The sequence below is a fragment of the Chelon labrosus genome (genome assembly GCF_963514085.1).
Source record: "Chelon labrosus genome assembly, chromosome: 23".
Taxonomy (NCBI): domain Eukaryota; kingdom Metazoa; phylum Chordata; class Actinopteri; order Mugiliformes; family Mugilidae; genus Chelon; species Chelon labrosus.
In genome coordinates, this window is record NC_140356.1 from 19,117,014 (window position 1) to 19,141,601 (window position 24,588).

At 38.8% G+C, this 24,588-nt stretch overlaps 5 protein-coding genes across 5 annotated transcripts; all 5 read right to left on the bottom strand.

Annotated features, from left to right (window-relative positions):
* Window positions 1-4,672: 4,672 nt before the first annotated feature.
* Window positions 4,673-9,149, bottom strand: LOC311508795 (zinc-binding protein A33-like). Its single transcript, XM_084573768.1, has one exon. The coding sequence runs from the start codon at window positions 7,575-7,577 to the stop codon at window positions 6,192-6,194; it is 1,386 nt and encodes a 461-aa protein (XP_084429894.1). The 5' UTR covers window positions 7,578-9,149; the 3' UTR covers window positions 4,673-6,191.
* Window positions 8,168-10,627, bottom strand: LOC311508798 (zinc-binding protein A33-like). The gene has a single exon (XM_084573771.1). The coding sequence runs from the start codon at window positions 10,618-10,620 to the stop codon at window positions 9,235-9,237; it is 1,386 nt and encodes a 461-aa protein (XP_084429897.1). The 5' UTR covers window positions 10,621-10,627; the 3' UTR covers window positions 8,168-9,234.
* Window positions 10,628-12,594: 1,967 nt separating this feature from the next.
* LOC311508797 (nuclear factor 7, ovary-like) lies at window positions 12,595-17,014 on the bottom strand. The gene has a single exon (XM_084573770.1). The coding sequence runs from the start codon at window positions 13,985-13,987 to the stop codon at window positions 12,602-12,604; it is 1,386 nt and encodes a 461-aa protein (XP_084429896.1). The 5' UTR covers window positions 13,988-17,014; the 3' UTR covers window positions 12,595-12,601.
* Window positions 17,015-17,469: 455 nt separating this feature from the next.
* Window positions 17,470-20,291, bottom strand: LOC311508793 (zinc-binding protein A33-like). Its single transcript, XM_084573766.1, has one exon. The coding sequence runs from the start codon at window positions 19,738-19,740 to the stop codon at window positions 18,349-18,351; it is 1,392 nt and encodes a 463-aa protein (XP_084429892.1). The 5' UTR covers window positions 19,741-20,291; the 3' UTR covers window positions 17,470-18,348.
* Window positions 20,292-20,789: 498 nt separating this feature from the next.
* On the bottom strand, window positions 20,790-23,327 carry LOC311508794 (zinc-binding protein A33-like). The gene has a single exon (XM_084573767.1). It carries the CDS (start codon window positions 23,251-23,253, stop codon window positions 21,862-21,864), a length of 1,392 nt encoding a protein of 463 aa, XP_084429893.1. The 5' UTR covers window positions 23,254-23,327; the 3' UTR covers window positions 20,790-21,861.
* Window positions 23,328-24,588: the final 1,261 nt, after the last annotated feature.

Consider the following 24,588-nt stretch of genomic DNA (forward strand, 5'->3'; position numbering starts at 1 on the left):
GCAGCTGCGTCTGACTCAGAGATTTCATCCACTATTCAAAGTATAAGCGACACACATCTTTTGTAAATTAAGACTAAAATAATTCAGATTTGTCTTCAGCTTTTTGTCTCAGGAGCAACGTGCTGTTTGCAGATATGAACTGAACCGTTTGCTGCAGAGAATTTGCAGAATAATAATGTTTTCCTCTGAGTTTTTGCTGCATTTCTAATCTGTTAATTCTTCTTCATATCATGTATCACAGACAAATGTAGGAACCCTCCACACCATGGGCGTAGCAGACGCGGGGTACACAGGGGACATGTCCCCCGCACTTTCTGTATCTGTGCCCTCCGTCCCCGCACTTTTTACAGCCATTACAACCACTTAATTCATTTTTAACATGTTGAAACGCGTTTTTCCGAGTCGCCTCTAAACGCATCATGAGTATCGCGTAGCTAAAGTGGCAAACAAACGCCGCTGACGTGTGTCAGCAGAGAGGGACGTTGTGCTTCAAACATGTTCAGCAAACCAGCCAAGAGGCAAAAAAGTTTTTTCCAAACAAACCGAGTAAGTTGAGTAATGCTTTTACATGTAGACAATGTTTAACTAAAACAGAGACATTCTATATTGTATATTATTGCCTTTGGCTAAAAGATGTTTGTTCGTGACTCTTTGCAGTGGGCTCATGAATTGGGAGTTCTGTTTGGCCAGTCAATGAAGATTTTTCAGGATACTGCAAAAGCAGAGAGCGGGCCAGCCCAGTCTATCAGGCTATTGTGTTCCACGAGGTGGACTGTACTGAACCAGTATCAGCCTGTATTGCTTGCTTTAGAGCAGCGGTTCCCAAACTTTTTTGGCCGCGCACCTATATGTCCGAACTGGGTTGACGCACCCCCAATCTAATCTAATAAAGTAATCACGATCACAAAAACGCACTCTCGCATTTGAAAAACTGAAAAACTGGAACATTTTCAATATAATGAAACAAAGTTACGCACAAGCTTCTACTTTTAAGAGCAAAGAGGATGGATGACAGGCTCAGGCTCAGAAGCAGAAAGCAGATAAGATGAGCGACATGTTTTAATATTTTCATCCGCGTTAAACAAAAATTGCTTTAAATGACCGTGGAGCTAACACGACCCCATCATCCTAACACAGCGGTTAAGGAAATAAAATTAGAACGCCAGTAATTTGAATTAAATTGCAATAAAGTTAGACACGACCCACAACAGCGATAACAAAGAGCATAGGCCCAGGAACAGATACAAAAAAGAGGATCCATCTGAGGATTTTAAAGAGCAGCGCAGGTGGCTCATCTAGGTGCGCACCAGTGACGTGCGGTGAGGTTCGTGGCACAGATTTACAATTATGAACACAATGAAATAGCTTAAATTCGCCATTCAATTGGCTGCTTTCACATTAACTGGTTACGTTTCATTTCTCAAATGAGTATTCTTTACACAGGTATAAGGTACATTTGGCCAAAGGACCAGTGTCAATCTATAGCGGTTCGAGAGATAATAAGAAAGAGAGCGCGTTTGCCGTCGCAGTTGCACAGTTCATTCATACTCATTCAACATGAGAGTAGCCAGTGAGAAAAAATAAACACAAATGGAAATATGGATTTGAATATAATACCAAATCGTCACCTTAATCAAATTATAATATTTAGTTGTTAAATCTTCTGATGATCTGATCCATTTTTAATACTGTAAAACAGAATATCACATGTAGGCCTACCACTTCCTGTTTTGACTGAAGGTTTAGATTTAGAATCTTCTATTTTTATCTTTCACACAGAGAAAAAATCCCAATAAACGGACCGCAACAGTACAGTTGACTCAGCGTAGAAGAACAGCATGAACCAGTAGCTCACTATCGCCCACTTCCATGAAGCAGAAGTAGGCTACTGGCTGCCCCATCTCGTTTTTCAGTGCGGTTTAATGTCAGATAAACAAGACTGAATATGTTACACTCATATATGAAATACAGGCTATGGAAGATTAGGACACATGATAAAAATGTGCACAACCAATATATTGATGCCATACAGAGAGTTGGCCACAGGCACGCGCCAAGGACACGAGCCTAGTTTGTGCGAGAGGTGAGGCTCGGCTCGCTGCTGCCTCAACTCGCGTCGCTCCATATATGGAAATACGTAAATTCAGTGATTCTGACAATAAAAATGATCGAAATGATGGGAATCATACAGAAATTGCATTTATATCACAGACCAATGGAAAAATAGTATATGTTATTTTACTGTCATTACTTTTCACGATGCTGGAAGATAACTTCTCCGCCATTACGTTTTTCATCTCGCGCACCCCCTAGAGGCAGCTTGCGCACCCCTGGGGGTGCGCGCACCACACTTTAGGAATCTCTGCTTTAGAGGAAATGGCATCTGGTAAGTCAGATTCAGCCAGCAGGGCAAATGGCTTGCTTGAAAGATTGCAAAAGGGCAATGTAGTTGTTGGTCTTCTGCTTGCCTTGGAGGTTACAGAGGAATTGGAGTGCCTCAATAAGTCTCTTCAGAGTCGTTCACAGACAGTTGATGGTATGCTTGCTGCTGTCACTTGCGTCAAAGAGAGCATAGCTGAAAAAAGAACACCTGAGAGATTTCAAAGTATCTACAACAAAGCATCACAAATGTGTGAAAACCCTCCCAAACGCCTGGCTGGTGAGGCTGTTGCCCATGTACCTCCTTCCTCAGCTGACTACTTCAGAACAGAATTTTTCAAGGTTCTGGACACTGTGAGGTTGCAATTCACAGAACGTTTTGAAAATGAAGGGCTGCTGATGATCAGGAAACTTGAAAAAGTACTCCTAACAGGAGTGACAGATGATGATGTTTTGCTGCAATACCCAGAAGTGTACACACCTTCTCTTTAAGTGCAATTAGCAATGTTTAAGTCCAAGTATGACTTTCAGTCAAGCAGTGAGGCTGCTGACATTCTGCGAGGAATGTTGCCAGAGGTCAGGGGTCTCTTTGAACAAGTAGAAATACTTGTGCGGTTGCTTCTTACTGTGCCTGCCTCCTCCGCTGAGGCTGAAAGAAGCTTCAGTGGTCTTCGGAGGTTAAAAACCTGGCTCCGAAGCACAATGACACAATCTCGGCTCATCAGTGTAGCTGTGTGTCATATCCACAAAGATAAATTGGACAAACTAAATAAGAGACAAATTGCTCAGCAATTCATTGCGGCTAATGAGAGGCGCAGAATCACGTTTGGCTGCTTCCCTTAGGTGAGAGGCACAGTTATGTAGGGCTGGGTATCGACTTCAATACTTTTTTTTGGCATCGACCGAATTGCCTCAATACCATCGAGTATCGAAAAATGTCTTGTCGTTCAGTGTTACATTTCAATACCTATGGGGTTAACCTCGCCAACGTCAGTGAGCCAATAAGCATGTAGAAGTGAGCCACATATACTGACTTGCAACTGTTAATTTTGCACTGAAAACTATTTGCACTGATTCATTGTGTTGGTTACATTTGTTCCTTTGTACTTTTTTTTATTCATTGGAGAGGCAGTGGCTGAGGAGATAGGGCAGTTCTGGTAATCTGATGGCAGCCAATTTGATTATTTTTTTTTTTCATCTGTTAGAAAATGTGTGGAAAAAGTGAAGGAACTGAAAAATAAAACCAGTTTTTCAAGGCTATGTGCAATCTCTAGAACTGATTTTTTTAAAATGGTATCTGGAAGAAAAAATCCCGCACACTGGCAAACTTGCAGAAAGATAGAGATAATTTATTGTGACGTTTCGGTGCAAGACCTTTATCAAGCAAATGTTTGTGTCAGAAGAGAAAGCCATCTGAAACAGGAGTGGCTATGTGACTCCAACCAATCGCTTTGTTGCATATCTAATACCAAACATCAATGTGCAATCAATCAATACCTTTTCAATCCCATTTAATTTTGGTGCTGATGATTTTAAACAGGAATGGTGTTTTACAGAACTTTTGGTGCTCAGTGTTTTCATTTGCCGCTTAATTATCTGGCTACTCACCCTGTACTGTAGATGCCCCAGGGTCATTCTATGTCAACTCAACCAGAGTTAGGCAGCTTTAGAGTTTAGATTTTGACTTTGATAGTATATCATTTTTAAAGAGCTATAGTCGGTTTCCTGGTGCTGTGCTGTTTGTGTTTGTGTGGTTCTTTAGCTGCTAAGGAGAGGTGCAATTGAATGCGAGAGGATGATAAATCACTCAATAGACCTCTGAACAATTTGTCCCCCTCACTTCTAAAATGATGGCTACGCCCCTGCTCCACACTAAACTGGAGTGGGATGATACTGTACTGTTAGGAAAATGTACCTACAGTTCATATTATATGGTTTGGGTACTTTGTTTATGTAAAGTGTGTTTTGCACATTCAAATCAATTAAGAAATAAAGCTAAAAAAAAAAAGAAAAAAAAGAAGGCAAAGCCTGGTTAACATAAAATATAACAAAATTAAATTATAAAATAAAATAAAATAAATAAATAAATAAATTGAAATAAAATAAAATACTAACTTTACTTCCTTTAGTATTATTCGAAATATTATATAATATAATTAATGAAAAAACAGTATTATATTACCTTTTTATTATATTACCCTATATTATTTAATGTATAATAATAATAATAATGAATTATATTATACATTTACAAAGGGGTTGATATGAAACTACCATAATTAGAATTATGTGCAAGAATATTTTATACTAATAGTCATGAAGAAATAGGTAGAATAAAATAAAATAAAATAGTATTTATGCATATTATAAATGATTAATACTTTGATATTAAGTACAGACAAATGCCCTTTTATTAAAATTTGTGAAATTATTGGGAAACTTTCATACACAAGAAATATGATTTTTATTTTTCACCTGCAGCAACAAAATATTTTTTTACATAACCCAACTCTACTTTTACACATAAAGCACATTATTAATTAAATCTCAGTGAATCAATATATGTAGGTCAGAGTCTAGGGTTTTCATTCCTTCACATTATATAATTACATAAATCATTAAAAAACATTAATAATGAACAAATAACTGTTTCTTTAATTACACTCACAGAATACTACTACAACTTACTTCCATATATAATTTTATAAGCAATTGTATATCTCTCATCATGATCTGGCTCATATTATTTAATCTCTATAAAATAAATTAATTAATTCAACTTTATTCACAGGGTGATGAAACAGTGGTTCAGTTTAAACATATTTTCCTTTAAAAAAAAAATGTATTCAACTTAATTCAACTCATCATTACTCGTCAAAATGAGAAAAAAATAGAGATTTTAATGTTAAAGTAACATGAAAAAAATGAAATGTTATCATAGCGTAACGTAAGGCAAACGTAAGAGGCACAAAAGAAATAACTAAATAACATAAAATAGCTCAGAATGTTAAAACAGAAATAACATTTTAAAAAACGTAAAATTACTTCTAATTGGTCCCTTATGTACGAACAGTATTAGATCAGAATCAGAATCAGAATTATCTTTAATATCACATAAGTTCACACATACAAGGGATTTGTTGTGGAGATTTATCCATCAAATATAAACATGTCAGGAAGATCCAGTCTGTAAATATACATCTCTCATCTTATCTTTTTTCGTTGAAATGATTAATGTCAGTGCATGCTGTCCTTAAACTGAATAAAATAAATAAATGAATGAATACAAAGTATAAATTTGAGGATGAAATGTACATATTGTTGATTAAGAAAGTTAATGTATGTTTTTATTTACAAGTTCAGTTCCAGATGGAAAGAAACTGTTCTTGTGACGTGTGGTTCAGGTCCTGATAGACCCCAGTTTCCTGCCAGAGGGGAGCGGCTCAAAAAGTTTGTGTCCAGGCTGAGAGGGGTCAGCTGCAATCTCTCCTGCCCGCCTTAGTGTCCCGGTGGCGTAGAGGTCCTGAAGACAGCGTAGATTACAGCCAATCGCCCTCTCAGCAGAGTGAAAAATACACAACTTCAGGTCCTAGGTTAGAGTGGCTCCAGAAAGAGGAAGGACTCCACAGTGTCAACCTGGGACTCACCCAGGATGTTATACTTTCATTATTACACATACAGTACATGATTACAGTGTTTAGGCAGAACAGCATTAATACAGACTTAGATGTAGGTTTTCATTTTAGTTACATGTTCAAATATCTCAGCAATTAAAATGATGCAACAATAAACAATCTTTTTTTACACATCATCTAATGTGGCTCTACTGTTACAGAGACCTGCAGAGGTACGCTCTTTATCGGGACGTCATCCCAGGTGCTGATGTATGGAAACAGTCTGTCAGTGAAGGTGTCTGTGAAGGTGTGTATGTGTTCATCTGTGTCAGAATCAGAGAACGTCAGTCGTCCTCCGTCCTGGTCCAGCTTCACTCTGATCTTTTTTGGGTTTGTTACCACCGCCATGTCAGATCCTTCGTCTGATGGTGAAAGGGTTTTGTATTCACCGTTGCTGAACATCAGCCTCCACAGACCGGGCCATATGACTCCTTTCCTTGGATTCCACTCTGCAACCACACCCAGGACGAAGGCCTTGTTGTCTCCAACCTCCACCTCCCAGCTGTGACAGCCTGAGTCAAAACCCTCAGAGCCCACGACTGAGAAGAAGTGGTCCACCCTCTCTGGGTTGTCAGGAAGCTGCTGCTTCATCTCTACCTTCCTCAGACTGGTCAGATCGTCAGACAGGACGACTTGTGGATTAGCAGTGTTTGGATCCAGAATGACAGGACTGTAAGACACCATCTCCTTCATCTTGGTCCAGATGTTGAAGCTCAGGTTGCCCAGATGTTTGGCCACGTCTATCAGCGCTCCTGAGGGCAGCTCTGGATCTTCAGGCAGAGGTTGCTGCTGGACTCTTTCCTCTGCAGCCTTGTAGTTCTGCAGGAACGAGGCGTCTCCAGCTCTCAGCTCCTTCTCTGTGGCTTTGATTGTGCTGGAAAGAGCAGTAATCTCTCTGCTCAGAGCCTCAATCTTCTCCTTCATCATCTGACTCTTCTGCTCCTCCTCCTCCTTCAGTGCAGCCATCCTGGCCTCCTCTTCCTCATCTAGAAACTGACGAAGCTTCCTGAACTCCTCCTTGATCTTGCACACGGTGAATTCTGCCTGATCTTTAATGTGCTCTGCTGTTTGATCACAGTCTCCCTTCACTTGATGAATGAGCCTCAGTTTAGTTTTTAAAGGTTTTAAGGAATCCTTAAGTTCTTTCTTAAGTTCCTCAGCTGCTTCTTCAGTAGCTTTGACTCTGTGGTTGCTGTGGGTTTCTGAATCTCTACAGACGCTGCACACCAGCTGCTGGTCGTCCAGACAGAAGAAGCTGAGTTTCTCAGAGTGCACACTGCAGACTGGAACAGAGGCTTCCTCCTTTAAAAAGGCATCGCATCGGATTTTCAGCTCAAAGTGAAAAGGAGGTATTTCCTTTGAGGATCTTCTGCTACAGAGTGGACACTCACGCGTTTCTCTTTCTGTCCAGTGTTTCTTCAGACATTCGTTACAGAAGTTGTGGTTGCACGACAGAATAACTGGATCTTTAAAAATGTTTTCACAGAGAGTACAGCAGAGATCTTCCTCTAATCTGGTCGCCATGTTTACTTCCTCTCTAAACTCTGATACTTTCACTTTAGTTTTTTCTTCTTAAGCCCTTTCATTTACCATCAACAGCAGCTACAGTACTTTACCACCAGCAGCATTCCCACCAATATTCCCGGTAATGTTTGAGTCCTTCTTCAAAGGAAAGTCTGAGAATTTGTTCTTAAAGTTGAGACTGTCGTCTCCCTCTTGCAGAGTGTTTGTTTCCACTGCAACACGTTTCCTTCCTGACTCATTACAGGGGTGGAGCTTAGGTCCAGTGCTGTTATTGCGCACTTCATAAAAGACTTGCTGTCACTAGGCAGCTGTGTCTGAATCAGACATTTCATCCACTATTCAAAGTACAAGTGGCACAGATCTTTTGTAAATTAAGACTAAAATAATTCAGATTTGTCTTCAGCTTTTTCTCTCTGGAGCAACGTGCCGTTTGCAGATATTAACTGAACCGTTTGCTGCAGAAACTTTGCAGAATAATAATGTTTTCCTCTGAGTTTTTGCTGCATTTCTAATCTGTTAATTCCTCTTCATATCATGCATCATAGACAATTGTAGGAAACCTTTGTGAAATTACTTGGAAACTTTCAAACATCAGAAACATGATTTTTATTTTTCCACCTGCAGAAACAAAATAGTTTTACACCAACCCAACTCTACCTTTTCCACTGTTACACATACAGCACATGATGACAGAGTTTAATCAGAACAACATTATCAATAAAATCTCAGTGAATCAAAGATTTTAGAGTTGGCCACAACAGGTTTTCATTCCTTTAAATTACATCATTACACACGATAGAGGATGTGCAGCAGCTGTATTTATGATCTCAGAAATTCAACAAAATATAAATCATGAAAAAAATATAATAATCCTTGATACTTTAATGACAGTAGTTCAAATATTACATACAATACTTAGATGAATAACCAACTATTTTAGTTCCTTCACTGTTATTTTGTTCATATTATTTGATCCCCCATAAAACAGGTAAGTTAAATACAATATAAGAAGTCTTAATACTTAAAGTGCTAAACATATAAATACATGAAAACATGCATAAAGTGAACATGCAGTTATTACAACATTTTTAAAAGTGTACAGTATTTACACTGTAGAACTTGTCACCAAATACATGTTCAATAGTGCCGCTTTAAAATGGTCCAGTTTAAACATATATTGTTCGCTTATGTTAAAACATTCAAAGTTAGTTTTTGAATAGTTTTCATTATTAAAAACAATCCACCAGGACTTCATATATGTTAAAGTGTTAATGCTCAAACAATACATGATTAATTCAACTCATTATTATAGTAACAATAATAAAAAAATAGAGATTTTAAAGTTAAAGTAACATGAAAAAAAAGAAAAGTTATCACTTGATTCAACTAAACTCCCATATGATGTTTTACAGTGTATAACAGCTAAAACATAACTTTAATATTATCACAGATTAGAAAGATGTCTTTCATCTTATTGTTTTAGTTTTACAGGCCACAACTTTCCTGTTTTATCGCAGTAACTCTATAATTTTTACAGGAGAACATTTAGCAGCTAACTCACATTCAACAGTAACAGTACAAGCTAAAGCCTTTCACCTTAAAACATTAAAGTGTTCAGAGTCTCCACTGAGCATCTCTTTGTACATCAGCTCATCATCTAATGTGGCTCTACTGTTACAGAGACCTGCAGAGGTACGATCTTTATTGGGACGTCACCCCAAGTGCTGATGTACGGAAACAGTCTGTCGGTGAAGGTGTGTGTGAAGGTGTGTATGTGTTCGTCTGTGTCAGAATCAGAGAACATCAGTCGTCCTACGTCCTGGTCCAGTTTCACTCTGATCTTCTTTGGGTTCTTCACCACCGTCACGTCAGATCCTGTATCAGACGGTGAAAGAGTTTTGTATTCACCATTACTTAACATCAGCCTCCACAGACCGGGCCATATGACTCCTTTCCTTGGATTCCACTCTGTAACCACGCCCAGGACGAAGGCCTTGTTGTCTCCAACCTCCACCTCCCAGCTGTGGCAGCCTGAGTCAAAACCCTCAGAGCCCACGACTGAGAAGAAGTGGTCGATCCTCTCTGGGTTGTCAGGAAGCTGCTGCTTCATCTCTACCTTGATCAGACTGGTCAGATCGTCAGACAGGACGACTTGTGGATTAGCAGTGTTTGGATCCAGAATCACAGGACTGTAAGACACCATCTCCTTCATCTTGGTCCAGATGTTGAAGATCAGGTTGCCCAGATGTTTGGCCACGTCTATCAGAGCTCCTGAGGGCAGCTCTGGATCTTCAGGCAGAGGTTGCTGCTGGACTCTTTCCTCTGCAGACTTGTAGTTCTGCAGGAACCAGACGTCTCCAGCTCTCAGCTCCTTCTCTGTGGCTTTGATTGTGCTGGAAAGAGCAGTAATCTCTCTGCTCAGAGCCTCAATCTTCTCCTTCATTATCTGACTCTTCTCCTCCTCCTCCTTCTTCAGTGCAGCCATCCTTGCCTCCTCTTCCTCATCTAGAAACTGATGAAGCTTCCTGAACTCCTCCCTGATCTTATACACCGTACTTTCTGCCTGAACTTTAATGTGCTCTGCTGTTTCATCACAGTCTCCCTTCACTTGATGAATGAGCCTCAGTTTAGTTTTTAAAGGTTTTAAGGAATCCTTAAGTTCTTTCTTAAGTTCCTCAGCTGCTTCTTCAGTAGCTTTGACTCTGTGGTTGCTGTGGGTTTCTGAATCTCTACAGACGCTGCACACCAGCTGCTGGTCGTCCAGACAGAAGAAGCTGAGTTTCTCAGAGTGCACACTGCAGAGTGGAACAGAGGCTTCCTCCTTAAAAAAGACCCTGTGTGGGCTCTTCTGCTCAAAGGTCGGAGAAAAGATTTCCATTGAGGATCTTCTCTTACAGATTGGACACTCACGCGTTTCTCTTTCTGTCCAGTGTTTCTTCAGACATTCTTTACAGAAGCTGTGGCTGCACGACAGAATGACTGGATCTTTAAAAATGTCTTCACAGAGAGTACAGCAGAGATCTTTATCTACTTCAGTAGCCATGTTTACGTCCTCTCTAAACTCAGATACTTTCACTTTAGTTTTTTCTTCTTAATCTCTTATTTCTACCATCAACAGCAGCTACAGTACTTTACCACCAGCAGCATTCCCACCAGTATTCTCTGCGGTTCACGTTTGAGTCCTTCTTCAAAGGAAAGTCCGAGAATTTGGTCTAAAATTTGAGACCGTCGTCTTTGTCTTGCCGAGTCTCTGCTCTCAATGGAAGAACAGGTTTGCATCCTGATTCATTACAGGGGTGGAGCTTGTCTCAGGTGTTCTTATTGCTTACTTCATAAAAGGCTTCCTGTCACCAGGCAGCTGTGTCTGACTCAGACATTTCATCTACTATTCAAAGTATAAGCGACACACATATTTAGACAAAAATAATTCAGATTTGTCTTTAGCTTTTTCTCTGTGGTGCAACGTGGCATTTGCAGATATTAACTGAACCGTTTACTGTAGAGAATTGGCAGAATAATAATGTTTTCCTCTGAGTTTTTGCCGCATTTTCAATCTTTGAATTCCTCTTCATATCATGCATCATAAACAAATGTAGGAAACCTCCACGATAAACTGGAGTGGGATAATATTGTTATGAAAATGTACCTTGAGTATATATTATATGGTTTGGGTATTTATTTTGGTTGTGTAAAGTGGGTTTTGCACGTTCAAATAATTTAATAAATAAAGCTAAAAAATCAGGCAAAGGCTGGATAAAATAAAATAAAATAAAATAAAATACGTAAAATGAAATAGTAACTTTTAACATTAGTTCCTTAAGTATATATAGTATTATTCAGTATATTATACTATATTATATAATTAATGTAAAAACAGTATTATATTATCTTTCTATTCTACTCTATTCTATTGTAAATTTACAAAGGGTTCAATATAAAAGGACCGTAATTTTATTTATGTGCAATAACAATTTAATCAAATAGTATTTATGTATAATATAAATTATCAATACTTTGGTATTAAGTACAGACAAATGTCCTTTTATCAAAGTTTTTGAAATTACTTGGAAACTTTCAAACATGAGTAATATGATTTTTATTATTCCACCTGCAGAAACAAAATAGTTTTACACCAACCCAACTCTACCTTTTCCACTGTTACACATACAGCACATGATGACAGTGTTTAATCAGAACATGAGCAATAAAATCTCAGTGAATCAAAGATTTTAGAGTTGGCCACAACAGGTTTTCATTCCTTTAAATGACATCATTACACATGATAGAGGATGTGCAGCAGCTGTATTTATAATCTCAGAAATTCAACAAAATATGAATCATGTAAAAAAATATAATAATCCTTGATACTTTAATTACAGTAGTTCAAATATTACATACAATACTTAGATGAATAACCAACTATTTTAGTTCCTTCACTGTTACTTTCTTCATATTATTTGATCCCCCATAAAACAGGCAAGTTAAATACAATATAAGAAGTATTAATACTTAAAGTGCTAAACATGCAAATACATGAAAACATGCATAAAGTGAATGTACAGTTAATACAACATTTTTAAAAGTGTACTTTAAACTGTAGAACTTGTCACCAAATACATGTTCAATAGTGCAGCTTTAAAGTGGTCCAGTTTAAACATATATTGTTCGCTTATGTTATGTAAAACATTCAAAGTTAGTTTTTGAATAGTTTTCAGTGTTAAAAACAATTCACCAGGACTTCATATGTGTTAAAGTGTTAATGCTCAAACAATACATGATTAATTCAACTCATTATTATAGTGATAATAATAAAAAACTTGAGATTTTAAAGTTAAACTAACATGAAAAAAAGAAAAGTTATCACTTGATTCAACTAAACTCCCATATGATGTTTTACAGTGTATGACAGCTAAATCATAACTTGATGTACAGTACAGTAACAGTACAAGCTAAAGCCTTTCACCTTAAAACATTAAAGTGTTCAGAGTCTCCACTGAGCATCTCTTTATACATCAGCTCATCATCTAATGTGGCTCTACTGTTACAGAGACTTGCAGAGGTACGATCTTTATCGGGACGTCATCCCAGGTGCTGATGTATGGAAACAGTCTGTCAGTGAAGGTGTGTGTGAAGGTGTGTATGTGTTCATCTGTGTCACAATCAGAGAACGTCAGTCGTCCTCCGTCCTGGTCCAGCTTCACTCTGATCTTCTTCGGGTTCTTCGGCACCGTCACGTGAGATCCTGTGTCAAATGGTGAAAGGGTTTTGTATTCACCGTTGCTGAACATCAGCCTCCACAGACCGGGCCATATGACTCCCTTCCTTGGATTCCACTCTGTAACCACGCCCAGGACGAAGGCCTTGTTGTCTCCAACTTCCACCTCCCAGCTATGACAGCCTGAGTCAAAACCCTCAGAGCCCACGACTGAGAAGAAGTGGTCCACCCTCTCTGGGTTGTCAGGAAGCTGCTGCTTCATCTCTACCTTCCTCAGACTGGTCAGATCGTCAGACAGGACGACTTGTGGATGAGCAGTGTTTGGATCCAGAATCACAGGACTGTAAGACACCATCTCCTTCATCTTGGTCCAGATGTTGAAGCTCAGGTTGCCCAGATGTTTGGCCACGTCTATCAGTGCTCCTGAGGGCAGCTCTGGATCTTTAGGCAGAGGTTGCTGCTGGACTCTTTCCTCTGCAGCCTTGTAGTTCTGCAGGAACGAGGCGTCTCCAGCTCTCAGCTCCTTCTCTGTGACTTTGATTGTGCTGGAAAGAGTAGTAATCTCTCTGCTCAGAGCCTCAATCTTCTCCTTCATCATCTGACTCTTATGCTCCTCCTCCTCCTTCAGTGCAGCCATCCTGGCTTCCTCTTCCTCGTCTAGAAACTGACGAAGCTTCCTGAACTCCTCCTTGATCTTCCACACGGTGCTTTCTGCTTGATCTTTAATGTGCTCTGCTGTTTGATCACAGTCTCCCTTCACTTGATGAATGAGCCTCAGTTTAGTTTTTAAAGGTTTTAAGGAATCCTTAAGTTCTTTCTTGCGTTTTTCAGCTGCTTCTTCAGTAGCTTTGACTCTGTGGTTGCTGTGGGTTTCTGAATCTCTGCAGATGGTGCACACCAGCTGTTGGTCGTCCAGACAGAAGAAGCTGAGTTTCTCAGAGTGCACACTGCAGACTGGAACAGAGGCTTCCTCCTTTAAAAAGGCTTTGCATCGGCTCTTCAGCTCAAAGTTAGGAGGAAGTAGTTCTATTGAGGATCTTCTTTTACAGAGTGGACACTCATGTGTTTCTCTTTCTGTCCAGTGTTTCTTCAGACATTCGTTACAGAAGCTGTGGCTGCACGAGAGGAGGACTGGATCTTTAAAAGTGTTTTTACATAGAGTACAGCAGAGATCTTTATCTTGTTCGGTAGCCATGTTTACTTCCTCTCTAAACTCAGATACTTTGACTTCAGTTTTTTCTTCCTAATCTCTTATTTCTACCATCAACAGCAGCTACAGTACTTTACCACCAGCAGCATTCCCACCAGTATTCCCGGTAACGTTTGAGTCCTTCTTCAAAGGAAAGTCCGAGAATTTGGTCTGAAAGTTGAGACTGTCATCTCCCACTTGCCGAGTGTCTGTCGTCTCACGAGACTAATAACTTTGCTTCCTGATTCATTCCAAGGGCAAAGCTTAGTCAGGCTTTTTATGTGGAAGAAGGGGAAGTGAAAAAAAAAAAATGCAATCACTTTTTAAACTCAGTGCTAAACAGCAGACTCTGTTTAACCTTCACCAGACGAATATTCGTTTCACATTTGACACAATAAACTTCTTTAACCCGTTCTGGATCGATCATGTTCCACTTCTTTGTGTCTTTTCAATCCAATGTTTATCTGATGCTTCTTTAGTTATTAATAGAAAGAAAGGTACTAAAGGTGATAAAAATAAGTAGAATAACATGAAATGAAATCATTTTATAAATAATATAAATAAAAAAATTAGGATAAAATAAAATAAATGTACATCTAAAATCACATAATTTTGTACATACAGTATTATTCATTATATTTTGTTATTACCTTATTTTGAAATATGTGCAAAATACTTTATACTGATGAAATGACTAATTAAACTGAATAAAAATTATTTTTATATATAATATAAAGTAATAATATTTTGGGGATTAAGTATGGACCATATTCATTAATACACAGGATTCGATGTTAGAATCCCTTGTGCCAAAATCCCAGACAAAACACATTTAGAGGCCCTGTCCAAGTGAGAAACTCTAATAAACCTACAGTCATGTGATATGAAGCTTAACCTACAATCTAAATAAACTAAGTAAATGCTGCTGGCTTGTATGGCCCGCTCAGCAGCAGACGCCAACTCAAACCTTGTGAAATATGAGCTAATCTAACGCTGCTGGCTTGAATGGCCCGCTCAGCAGCTAACCATAGCTACCAAGCAGCATGAAGACATCAGGAACCTGGCCTAAACAACAGCAGTATGCAGCATGTCATTGGGGTTTTCAAGTGGGCACCTCCCTTCACCGATGTTTCGTTAAGTTAGGCCCACGACACCTCGAGAAGGCTTAACAGTGAATTCCAGCGTCCTGGAGTCACCCTCCTCAACACTGCCACTGCACAACCCTGTTTTCCTCACCATTCATATTAGACAACTGACAACAGTGGACCAAACCGCAGACTGAACCACGCAACCAACAAACAATCGCGTTTCGCCCCGTTAATGCGGGCTGGAACACGAACCAAACAAACAACTCAACCATGGTTCGCCCCGATAATGCGGACTGAACCACGACCCAATCGACATCTATAATGATTTGTAAACATCTATAATAATTTGTAAACACACTAAAGTCACGCAGCCACCCTTACCTTTAGCTAGCTCCCCAGCTAGCATGCTTCCTACGTGTCCAGAGCCACTCACTCGCTCTCTCTGCTGCCCGAGACATGCTCGATACCGTAGTCCTCTGGCTTTTTCCCCGTATGCCAAGCTCGCTCAGAAGAGCAATCGCCGATTTTGCCACAAATCCACGGCAGCCGACTTCTACCGGGCGGAGAAAAGCCCTCCAGCCGTTTTGCTCCGCGTCTGCTGCTAACTCTGCATACTTAGCTCTCTTACGTTCATTAGCCTCCTAATGGTTTAATCCAAATATGTCTTCTGTGAAATCACTGGGAAACTTTTAAACACAATAAGTATGATTTTTATTTTTCAACTGCAGCAACAAAATATTTATACACAAACCCAACTCTACATTTTCACTGTTACACATAAAGCACATTATTGATTAAATCTCAGTGAATCAATATATGTAGGTCAGAGTCTAGTTTTCATTAGTTTACATTATATAATTACATACATCATGAAAAAACATTAATAATGAACAAATAACTGTTTCTTTAATTACACTCACAGAATACTACTGCAACTTACTTCCATTTCTAATTTTATAATCAATTTTATTTCCCTCACCATGATTTGGTTCAAATTATTTAATCTCTATAAAATAAGTTAATAAATTCATCTTAATTCACACCGTAATAACAACAGGGAGAAGAATTATATAAGTCTTAAAAATACTCTGACACTTAAAGCTTTTAACGTTGATAACCTGATAAAAACCCTACGTAGAGTCTTAATCCTATTAAACACATAAAAAACATGTATAAAGTTATTTGCTGTTATTTCACATTTTAAAAGTGTACCAATATTTGCACAGCAGAAGTTCTGCATGGTTAATTCAACTTTTGGTGTTCAACACCAGAATATCTGAAGTAATAAAAAATAGAGATTTTAAAGTTGAAGAAGCATATTATTAACGTCCAGACTGGGGCTTATTTGAAAAACTGCATTTGATAATTTAATTCACCTACTGTATTTTTTTTTCATATCATATAAAGCGGTATGAAATGAAATGAAATGTAATTAAAATAATAAAGTTCTTAAAAACTGTAGCTGAGTGCAGTACTTAAGTAACTTGTTCAGTTTAACATATTTCTCATACAGATTTATTGCCATGCAGTTAATATGCGACTAGTTTTCCATACTGACCCGAGAAAAGTTCATTTTATTCCCAACACGTGCTTTTCACAGGGTTAATATTTATGCCGAATTAACCATAAGACGCTAGCATATACATTAAATGACTATATTTATCACTGTTACCTGCTGCTGTCGTAAAAGTCTTTATTTTCTCTATAAATATGTCTTTTCTATACGAGGCTTCGTCCGAATGTCAGTTACTGAGAAGGAGGACGTGTTTGAACTCTGCACCTTATTCCGTTGTTTTGTTGTTTCACTGTCAGCGGCTCCGCTTCGGTCTGAGAGTAAAAACGAGTCCCGGACAGAAGAGTTGTTCTCCTGCTGAGCTGAAATACACCTGGAACACCTCTGCAGAGGAAACGACGAGCCATGTTTTGGTTTGTTTATCCTAGGCGCTTCACCTTCCGGACAGTCACTTCCGGGTATGGTGACGTAAACGACACGTTGCGTAACGTAAGATAAACGTAGGAGACGTAAGAAAACTACAACAGAAAACCTTTGACTTAAAATATGAGCAAAATACGTTATACTAAAGGTAATAAAAATTAGTAGAATGAAATAAAATAAAATAATTTTATAAATAATATAAATTCAACATTCATTTTGTAAATATAGTATTATTCATTATATTTCATTATTATTATTACCTTCTTTTGAAATACGTGCAAAATACTTTCTTCTGATAAAATGACTAATTAAATTTAATAAAATTATTTGTATATGTAATATAAATTAATAATATTTGGGGGATTGAGTACCGACCATATAGAGTGGTTTAATCCAAATATGTCTTCTGTGGAGAAATTTGTGAAATTACTGGGGAAACTTTCAAACACGAGAAATATAATTTTTATTTTTCACCTCCAGCAAAAAAAAATAAATAAATAAAAATATTTTTACACAAACCCAACTCTACTTTTTTCCACTGTTACACATAAAGCACATTATTAACTAAATCTCAGTGAATCAATATATGTAGGTCAGACTCTAAGGTTTTCATTCCTTCATATTATATAATTACATAAAAAATTAGAAAAACATTAAAAATGAACAAATCTCAGTTTCTTTAATTACATTCACAGCATACGACTATAACTTACTTCCATTTATAATTTTATAATCAATTATATTTCCCTCACCATGATTTGGTTCATTTTATTTAATCTCTATAAAATAAGTAAATGAATTCATTTTAATTCACACCATAATAAGAACAGAAAGAAGAACTATATAAGTCTTAAAAATACTCTAATACTAAAAGCTGTTAATGTTGATAAATGACCTGATAAAAACCCTACATAGAGTCTTAATCCTTAAAAAGCTAAACACATAAAAACATGTATGGCGTTAATATAGTTATTACACATTTTAAAGAAGTAAAACACCAGAATTTTTGAAGTAACAAAAAGATTTTAAAGTTAAAGTAACATGAAAAAAGAAAAGTTATCACTTTATTCAACTAAAGTCCCATATGATGTTTTACAGTGTATCACAGCTAAAACATAACTTTAAAGTTATCACAGATTAGAAAGATGTCTTTCATCTTATTGTTTTAGTTTTACAGGCCACAACTTTCCTGTTTTATCTCAGTAATTTTATCATTTTTACAGCAGAACATTTAGCAGCTAACTCACATTCAACAGTAACAGTACAAGCTAAAGCCTTTCACCTTAAAACATTAAAATGTCCAGAGTCTCCACTGAGCATCTCTTTATACATCAGCTCATCATCTAATGTGGCTCTACTGTTACAGAGACCTGCAGAGGTACGATCTTTATCGGGTCGTCACCCCAGGTGCCGATGTATGGAAACAGTCTGTCGGTGAAGGTGTGTGTGAAGGTGTGTATGTGTTCGCCTGTGTCAGAATCAGAGAACGTCAGTCGTCCTCCGTCCTGGTCCAGCTTCACTCTGATCTTCTTTAGGTTTGTCGCCACCTTCACGTCAGATCCTGTGTCAGACGGTGAAAGGGATTTACATATATCTTTTTCGAACATCAGCCTCCACGGACTGTCAGATATAACTCCTTTCCTCGACTTTGACTCAGTTATCACGCCAACATCAAAGGCCTTCTTGTCTCCAACCTCCACCTCCCAGCTGTGGCAGCCTGAGTCAAAACCCTCAGAGCCCACGACTCCAAAGAAGCGGTCCATCCTCTCTGGGTTGTCAGGAAGCTGCTGCTTCATCTCTACCTTCACCTTCCTCAGACTGGTCAGATCGTCAGACAGCAAGATTTGTGGATTAGCAGTGTTTGGATCCAGAATCACAGGACTGTAAGACACCATCTCCTTCATCTTGGTCCAGATGTTGAAGCTCAGGTTGCCCAGATGTTGGGCCACGTCTATCAGAGCTCCTGAGGGCAGCTCTGGATCTTCAGGCAGAGGTTGCTGCTGGACTCTTTCCTCTGCAGCCTTGTAGTTCTGCAGGAACGTGGCGTCTCCAGCTCTCAGCTCCTTCTCTGTGGCTTTGATTGTGCTGGAAAGAGCAGTAATCTCTCTGCTCAGAGCCTTAATCTTCTCCTTCATCATCTGACTCTTCTGCTCCTCCTCCTCCTTCAGTGCAGCCATCCTGGCCTCCTCTTCCTCATCTAGAAACTGACGAATCTTCCTGAACTCCTCCTTGATTTTATACTCTGTGATTTCTGCCTGATCTTTAATGTTCTCTGCTGTTTGATCACAGTCTCCCTTCACTTGATGAATGAGCCTCAGTTTAGTTTTTAAAGGTTTTAAGGAATCCTTAAGTTCTTTCTTACGTTCCTCAGCTGCTTCTTCAGTAGCTTTGACTCTGTGGTTGCTGTGAGTTTCTGAATCTCTGCAGACGCTGCACACCAGCTGCTGGTCGTCCAGACAGAAGAAGCTGAGTTTCTCAGAGTGCACACTGCAGACTGGAACAGAGGCTTCCTCCTTTAAAAAGGCCTCGCATCTGCTTTTAAGTGCAAAGTCACGACGAGGTATTTCCTTTGAGGATCTTCTCTTACAGAGTGGACACTCACGCGTTTCTCTTTCCGTCCAGTGTTTCTTCAGACATTCGTTACAGAAGCTGTGGCTGCACGAGAGGAGGACTGGATCTTTAAAAATGTTTTCACAGAGAATACAGCAGAGATCTTTATCTAGTTTGGTAGCCATGTTTACGTCCTCTCTAAACTCAGATACTTTCACTTTAGTTTTTTCTTCTTAGTCTCTTATTTCTACCATCAACAGCAGCTACAGTACTTTACCACCATCAGCATTCCCACCAGTATTCCCGGTAACGTTTGAGTCCTTCTTCAAAGGAAAGTCCGAGAATTTGGTCTGAAAGTTGAGACTGTCGTCTTTGTCCCGTCAAGTCTCTGCTCTCACTGGAAGAACAGGTTTGTATCCTGTTTCATTCCAGGGGGTGGAGCTTGTCTCAGGTGCTGTTATTGCGCACTTCATAAAAGACTTCCTGTCACCAGGCAGCTGTGTCTGACTCAGAGATTTCATCCACTATTCAAAGTATAAGCGACACACATCTTTTATAAATTAAGACTAAAATAATTCAGATTTGTCTTCAGCTTTTTCTCTCAGGAGGAACATTTGGAGATATTAACTGAACCGTTGCTGCAGAGAATTTGCAGAATAATGCTTTCCTCAGACTTTTTGCTCCATTTCTAATCTGTTAATTCCTCTTTATATCATGTATCACACACAAATGTAGGACCTCCACACTAAACTGGAGTAGGATGATACTGTTAAGAAAATGTACCTACAGTTTATATTATATGGTTTGGGTACTTTGTTTATGTAAAGTGTGTTTTGCACAGTCAACTCAATTAAGAAATAAAGCTAAAAAAAAGAAAAAATAAAGAAGGCCAAGCCTGGTTAACATAAAATAAAACAAAATTAAATTATAAAATAAATAAATTGAAATAAAACAAAATACTAACTTTACTTCCTTTAGTATTATTCAAAATATTATATTATATAATTAATGAAAAAACAGTATTATATTACCTTTTTATTATATTACCATACATTGTTTAATGTATAATAATAATAAAAATAATAATAATAATAATAAATTATATTATACATTTACAAAGGGGTCGATATGAAATGACCATAATTAGAATTATGTGCAAGAACATTTTTTACTAATAGTCATGAAGAAATAGCTTGAATACAATTAAATAAAATAGTATTTATGCATATAGTATAAATTATGAATACTTTGGTATTAAGTACAGACAAATGCCCTTTTATTAAAATTTGTGAAATTACTGGGAAACTTTCAAACACAAGAAGTATGATTTTTATTTTTCACCTGCAGCAACAAAATATTTTTACATAACCCAACTCTACTTTTCCACTTTTACACATAAAGCACATTATTAATTAAATCTCAGTGAATCAATATATGTAGGTCAGAGTCTAGGGTTTTCATTCCTTCACATTATATAATTACATAAATCATAAAAAAACATTTATAACGAACAAATAACTGCTTCTTTAATTACACTCACAGAATAATACCACAACTTACTTCCACTTCTAATTTTATAAGCAATTTTATTTCCCTCACCATTCTTTGGTTCATATTTCATGCAGATGACTGTTAACATTCTGCATTGACAAGACTTGAAGCTCAAAGTGTCCTGAAGCTGAGGTGACCTGGATGCTATAATCTCTACAAAATAAATGAATAAATTCATGTTAATTCACACCATAATAAGAACAGGAAGAAGAATTATATAAGTCTTACAAATACTCTGACACTAAAAGCTGTTAATGCTGATAAAAACCCTACATAGAGTCTTGATCCTTAAAAAGCAAAACACATAAAAACATGTATAAGTTATTTGCAGTTATTACACGTTTTAAAAGTGTACAATATTTGCAATGTATAATTTGTACTTGCTTGACTCAACCTTTGGTGTTCAACACCAGAATATTTGAAGTAATAAAAAAATAGTGTTAAAGATATATGAAAAAAAAAGAAGAGTTATCAGTTGATTCAACTAAACTCCCATATAATGTTTTAGAGTGTATGACAGCTAAAATATAACTTTAATGTAATCACAGATTAGAAAGATGTCTTTCATCTTATTGTTTTAGTTTTACAGGCCACAACTTTCCTGTTTTATCTCAGTAACTTTATCATTTTTACAGCAGAACATTTAGCAGCTAACTCACATTCAACAGTAACAGTACAAGCTAAAGCCTTTCACCTTAAAACATTAAAGTGTTCAGAGTCTCCACTGAGCATCTCTTTATACATCAGCTCATCATCTAATGTGGCTCTACTGTTACAGAGACCTGCAGAGGTACGATCTTTATCGGGACGTCATCCCAGGTGTCGATGTATGGAAACAGTCTGTCGGTGAAGGTGTGTGTGAAGGTGCGTATGTGTTCGTCTGTGTCAGAATCAGAGAACGTCAGTCGTCCTCCGTCCTGGTCCAGCTTCACTCTGATCTTCTTTGGGTTCGTCGCCACCGTCACGTCAGATCCTTTATCAGACGGAGAAAAGGATTTGTATTCACTGTTGCTGAACATCAGCCTCCACAGATTGTCCAATATGGCTCCTTTCCTCGGATGTGACTCTGTCATCACGCCAACGTCAAACCCCTTGTTGTCTCCAACCTCCACCTCCCAGCTGTGGCAGCCTGAGTCAAAACCCTCAGAGCCCATGACTGAGAAGAAGTGGTCCACCCTCTCTGGGTTGTCAGGAAGCTGCTGCTTCATCTCTACCTTCCTCAGACTGGTCAGATCGTCAGACAGGACGAGTACTGCATGAGCAGTGTTTGGATCCAGAATCACAGGACTGTAAGACACCATCTCCTTCATCTTGTTCCAGATGTTGAAGCTCAGGTTGCCCAGATGTTGGGCCACGTCTATCAGCGCTCCTGAGGGCCGCTCTGGATCTTCAGGCAGAGGTTGCTGCTGGACTCTTTCCTCTGCAGCCTTGTAGTTCTGCAGGAACCAGACGTCTCCAGCTCTCAGCTCCTTCTCTGTGGCTTTGATTGTGCTGGAAAGAGCAGTAATCTCTCTGCTCAGAGCCTTAATCTTCTCCTTCATCATCTGACTCTTCTGCTCCTCCTCCTCCTTCAGTGCAGCCATCCTGGCCTCCTCTTCCTCATCTAGAAACTGACGAAGCTTCCTGAACTCCTCCTTGATTTTATACTCTGTGATTTCTGCCTGATCTTTAATGTTCTCTGCTGTTTGATCACAGTCTCCCTTCACTTGATGAATGAGCCTCCGTTTAGTTTTTAAAGGTTTTAAGGAATCCTTAAGTTCTTTCTTACGTTCCTCAGCTGCTTCTTCAGTAGCTTTGACTCTGTGGTTGCTGTGGGTTTCTGAATCTCTGCAGACGCTGCACACCAGCTGCTGGTCGTCCAGACAGAAGAAGCTGAGTTTCTCAGAGTGCACACTGCAGACTGGAACAGACTCTGAGGCTTCCTCCTTAAAAAAGGCCTCGTATGGGCTCTTCAGCTCAAAGTCAGGAGGAGGCCATTCCTTTGAGGATCTTCTCTTACAGGTTGGACACTCATGCGTTTCTCTTTCTGTCCAGTGTTTCTTCAGACATTCTTTACAGAAGCTGTGGCTGCACGAGAGAAGGACTGGATCTTTAAAAATGTTTTCACAGAGAGTACAGCAGAGATTTTCCTCTTGTTTGGTAGCCATGTTTACATCCTCTCTAAACTCAAATATTTTCACTTTAGTTTTTTCTTCTTAAGCTCTTATTTCTACCATCAACAGCAGCTACAGTACTTTACCACCAGCAGCATTCCCACCAGTATTCCCTGCGGTAACGTTTGAGTCCTTCTTCAAAGGAAAGTCCAAGAATTTGGTCTAAAAGTTGAGACTGTCCTCTCCCACTTGCCGAGTGTCTGTTCTCACTGGAACACTTTCTCTTCCTGAGTCACTACGGGGGTGGAGCTGAGGTCCAGTGCTCTTATTGCACACTTCATAAAAGGCTTCATAGCACCAGGCAGCTGTGCCTGACCATCATCAATGATTTAAAACGTAGGTTGCACACATCTTTTGTAAATTAAGATTTGTCTTCAGCCTTTTTTTTCTCTCAGGCGCAGATTTGCAGATGTTAACTGAACCGTTTGCTGCAGAGACTTTGCAGAATAATAATGTTTTCCTCTAATTTCTAATCTGTTAATTCCTCTTCGTATCATACATGAATTTGTTATATAAAAATGTACCCGTATATTATTTGGCTAAACAAATGTCGATATACAGGAAGGACATTAAAACATCCACCATCTCCATCCCTGCTGCTCGCTCCTTTGAACACCTCACATTCAAACTCTCTGGTCCCACTCCTCTGGTCACTGCCATCATCTACCGCCCTCCCAAACCAAACCCCTCCTTCCTCTCTGACTTTTCTGACTTCCTCACCCAGTTATCGGCCATCTCACCTTCCGTTCTTCTTCTGGGGGACTTCAACATCCACATTGACACTGACTGCAAATCTGCCACTGAATTCCTGGAACTGCTACACTGCTTCGACTTCACTCAACACGTCAACTTTGCCACCCACAGCCGTGGTCACATCCTGGACCTGGTCTGCTCCACTGGTCTCACCTTACATCACCTCTCCAGCGTCAACCTCAACATCTCTGACCACTTGGCAATTATCATGGACATCAACATCCCCATTCCCACCGCTAAGGACAAACGGACAATATCTTTCAGAAACCTCAAATCCATCTCCCCTTCAGCCCTTTCTGCCTCTCTTGCTAGTAAAATATCTGCTTCCCCCCCTCCGTTAACTGACAATCCCTCTGACCTCACCAAATTCTACAACGTAACACTCTCCTCCTGTCTCAACCAGCTAGCCCCCATCAAAACTAAAACTGTCTCCTTCACCCACTCTGCCCCCTGGTACACTCCTGAACTACACAAAATGAAATCACAAAAACGACAGCTTGAAAGACTTCACAAGAAAACCGGTTTAACTGTCCATCTACAAGCCTATACAGATTACCTTCAGCAGTACAAGGATGC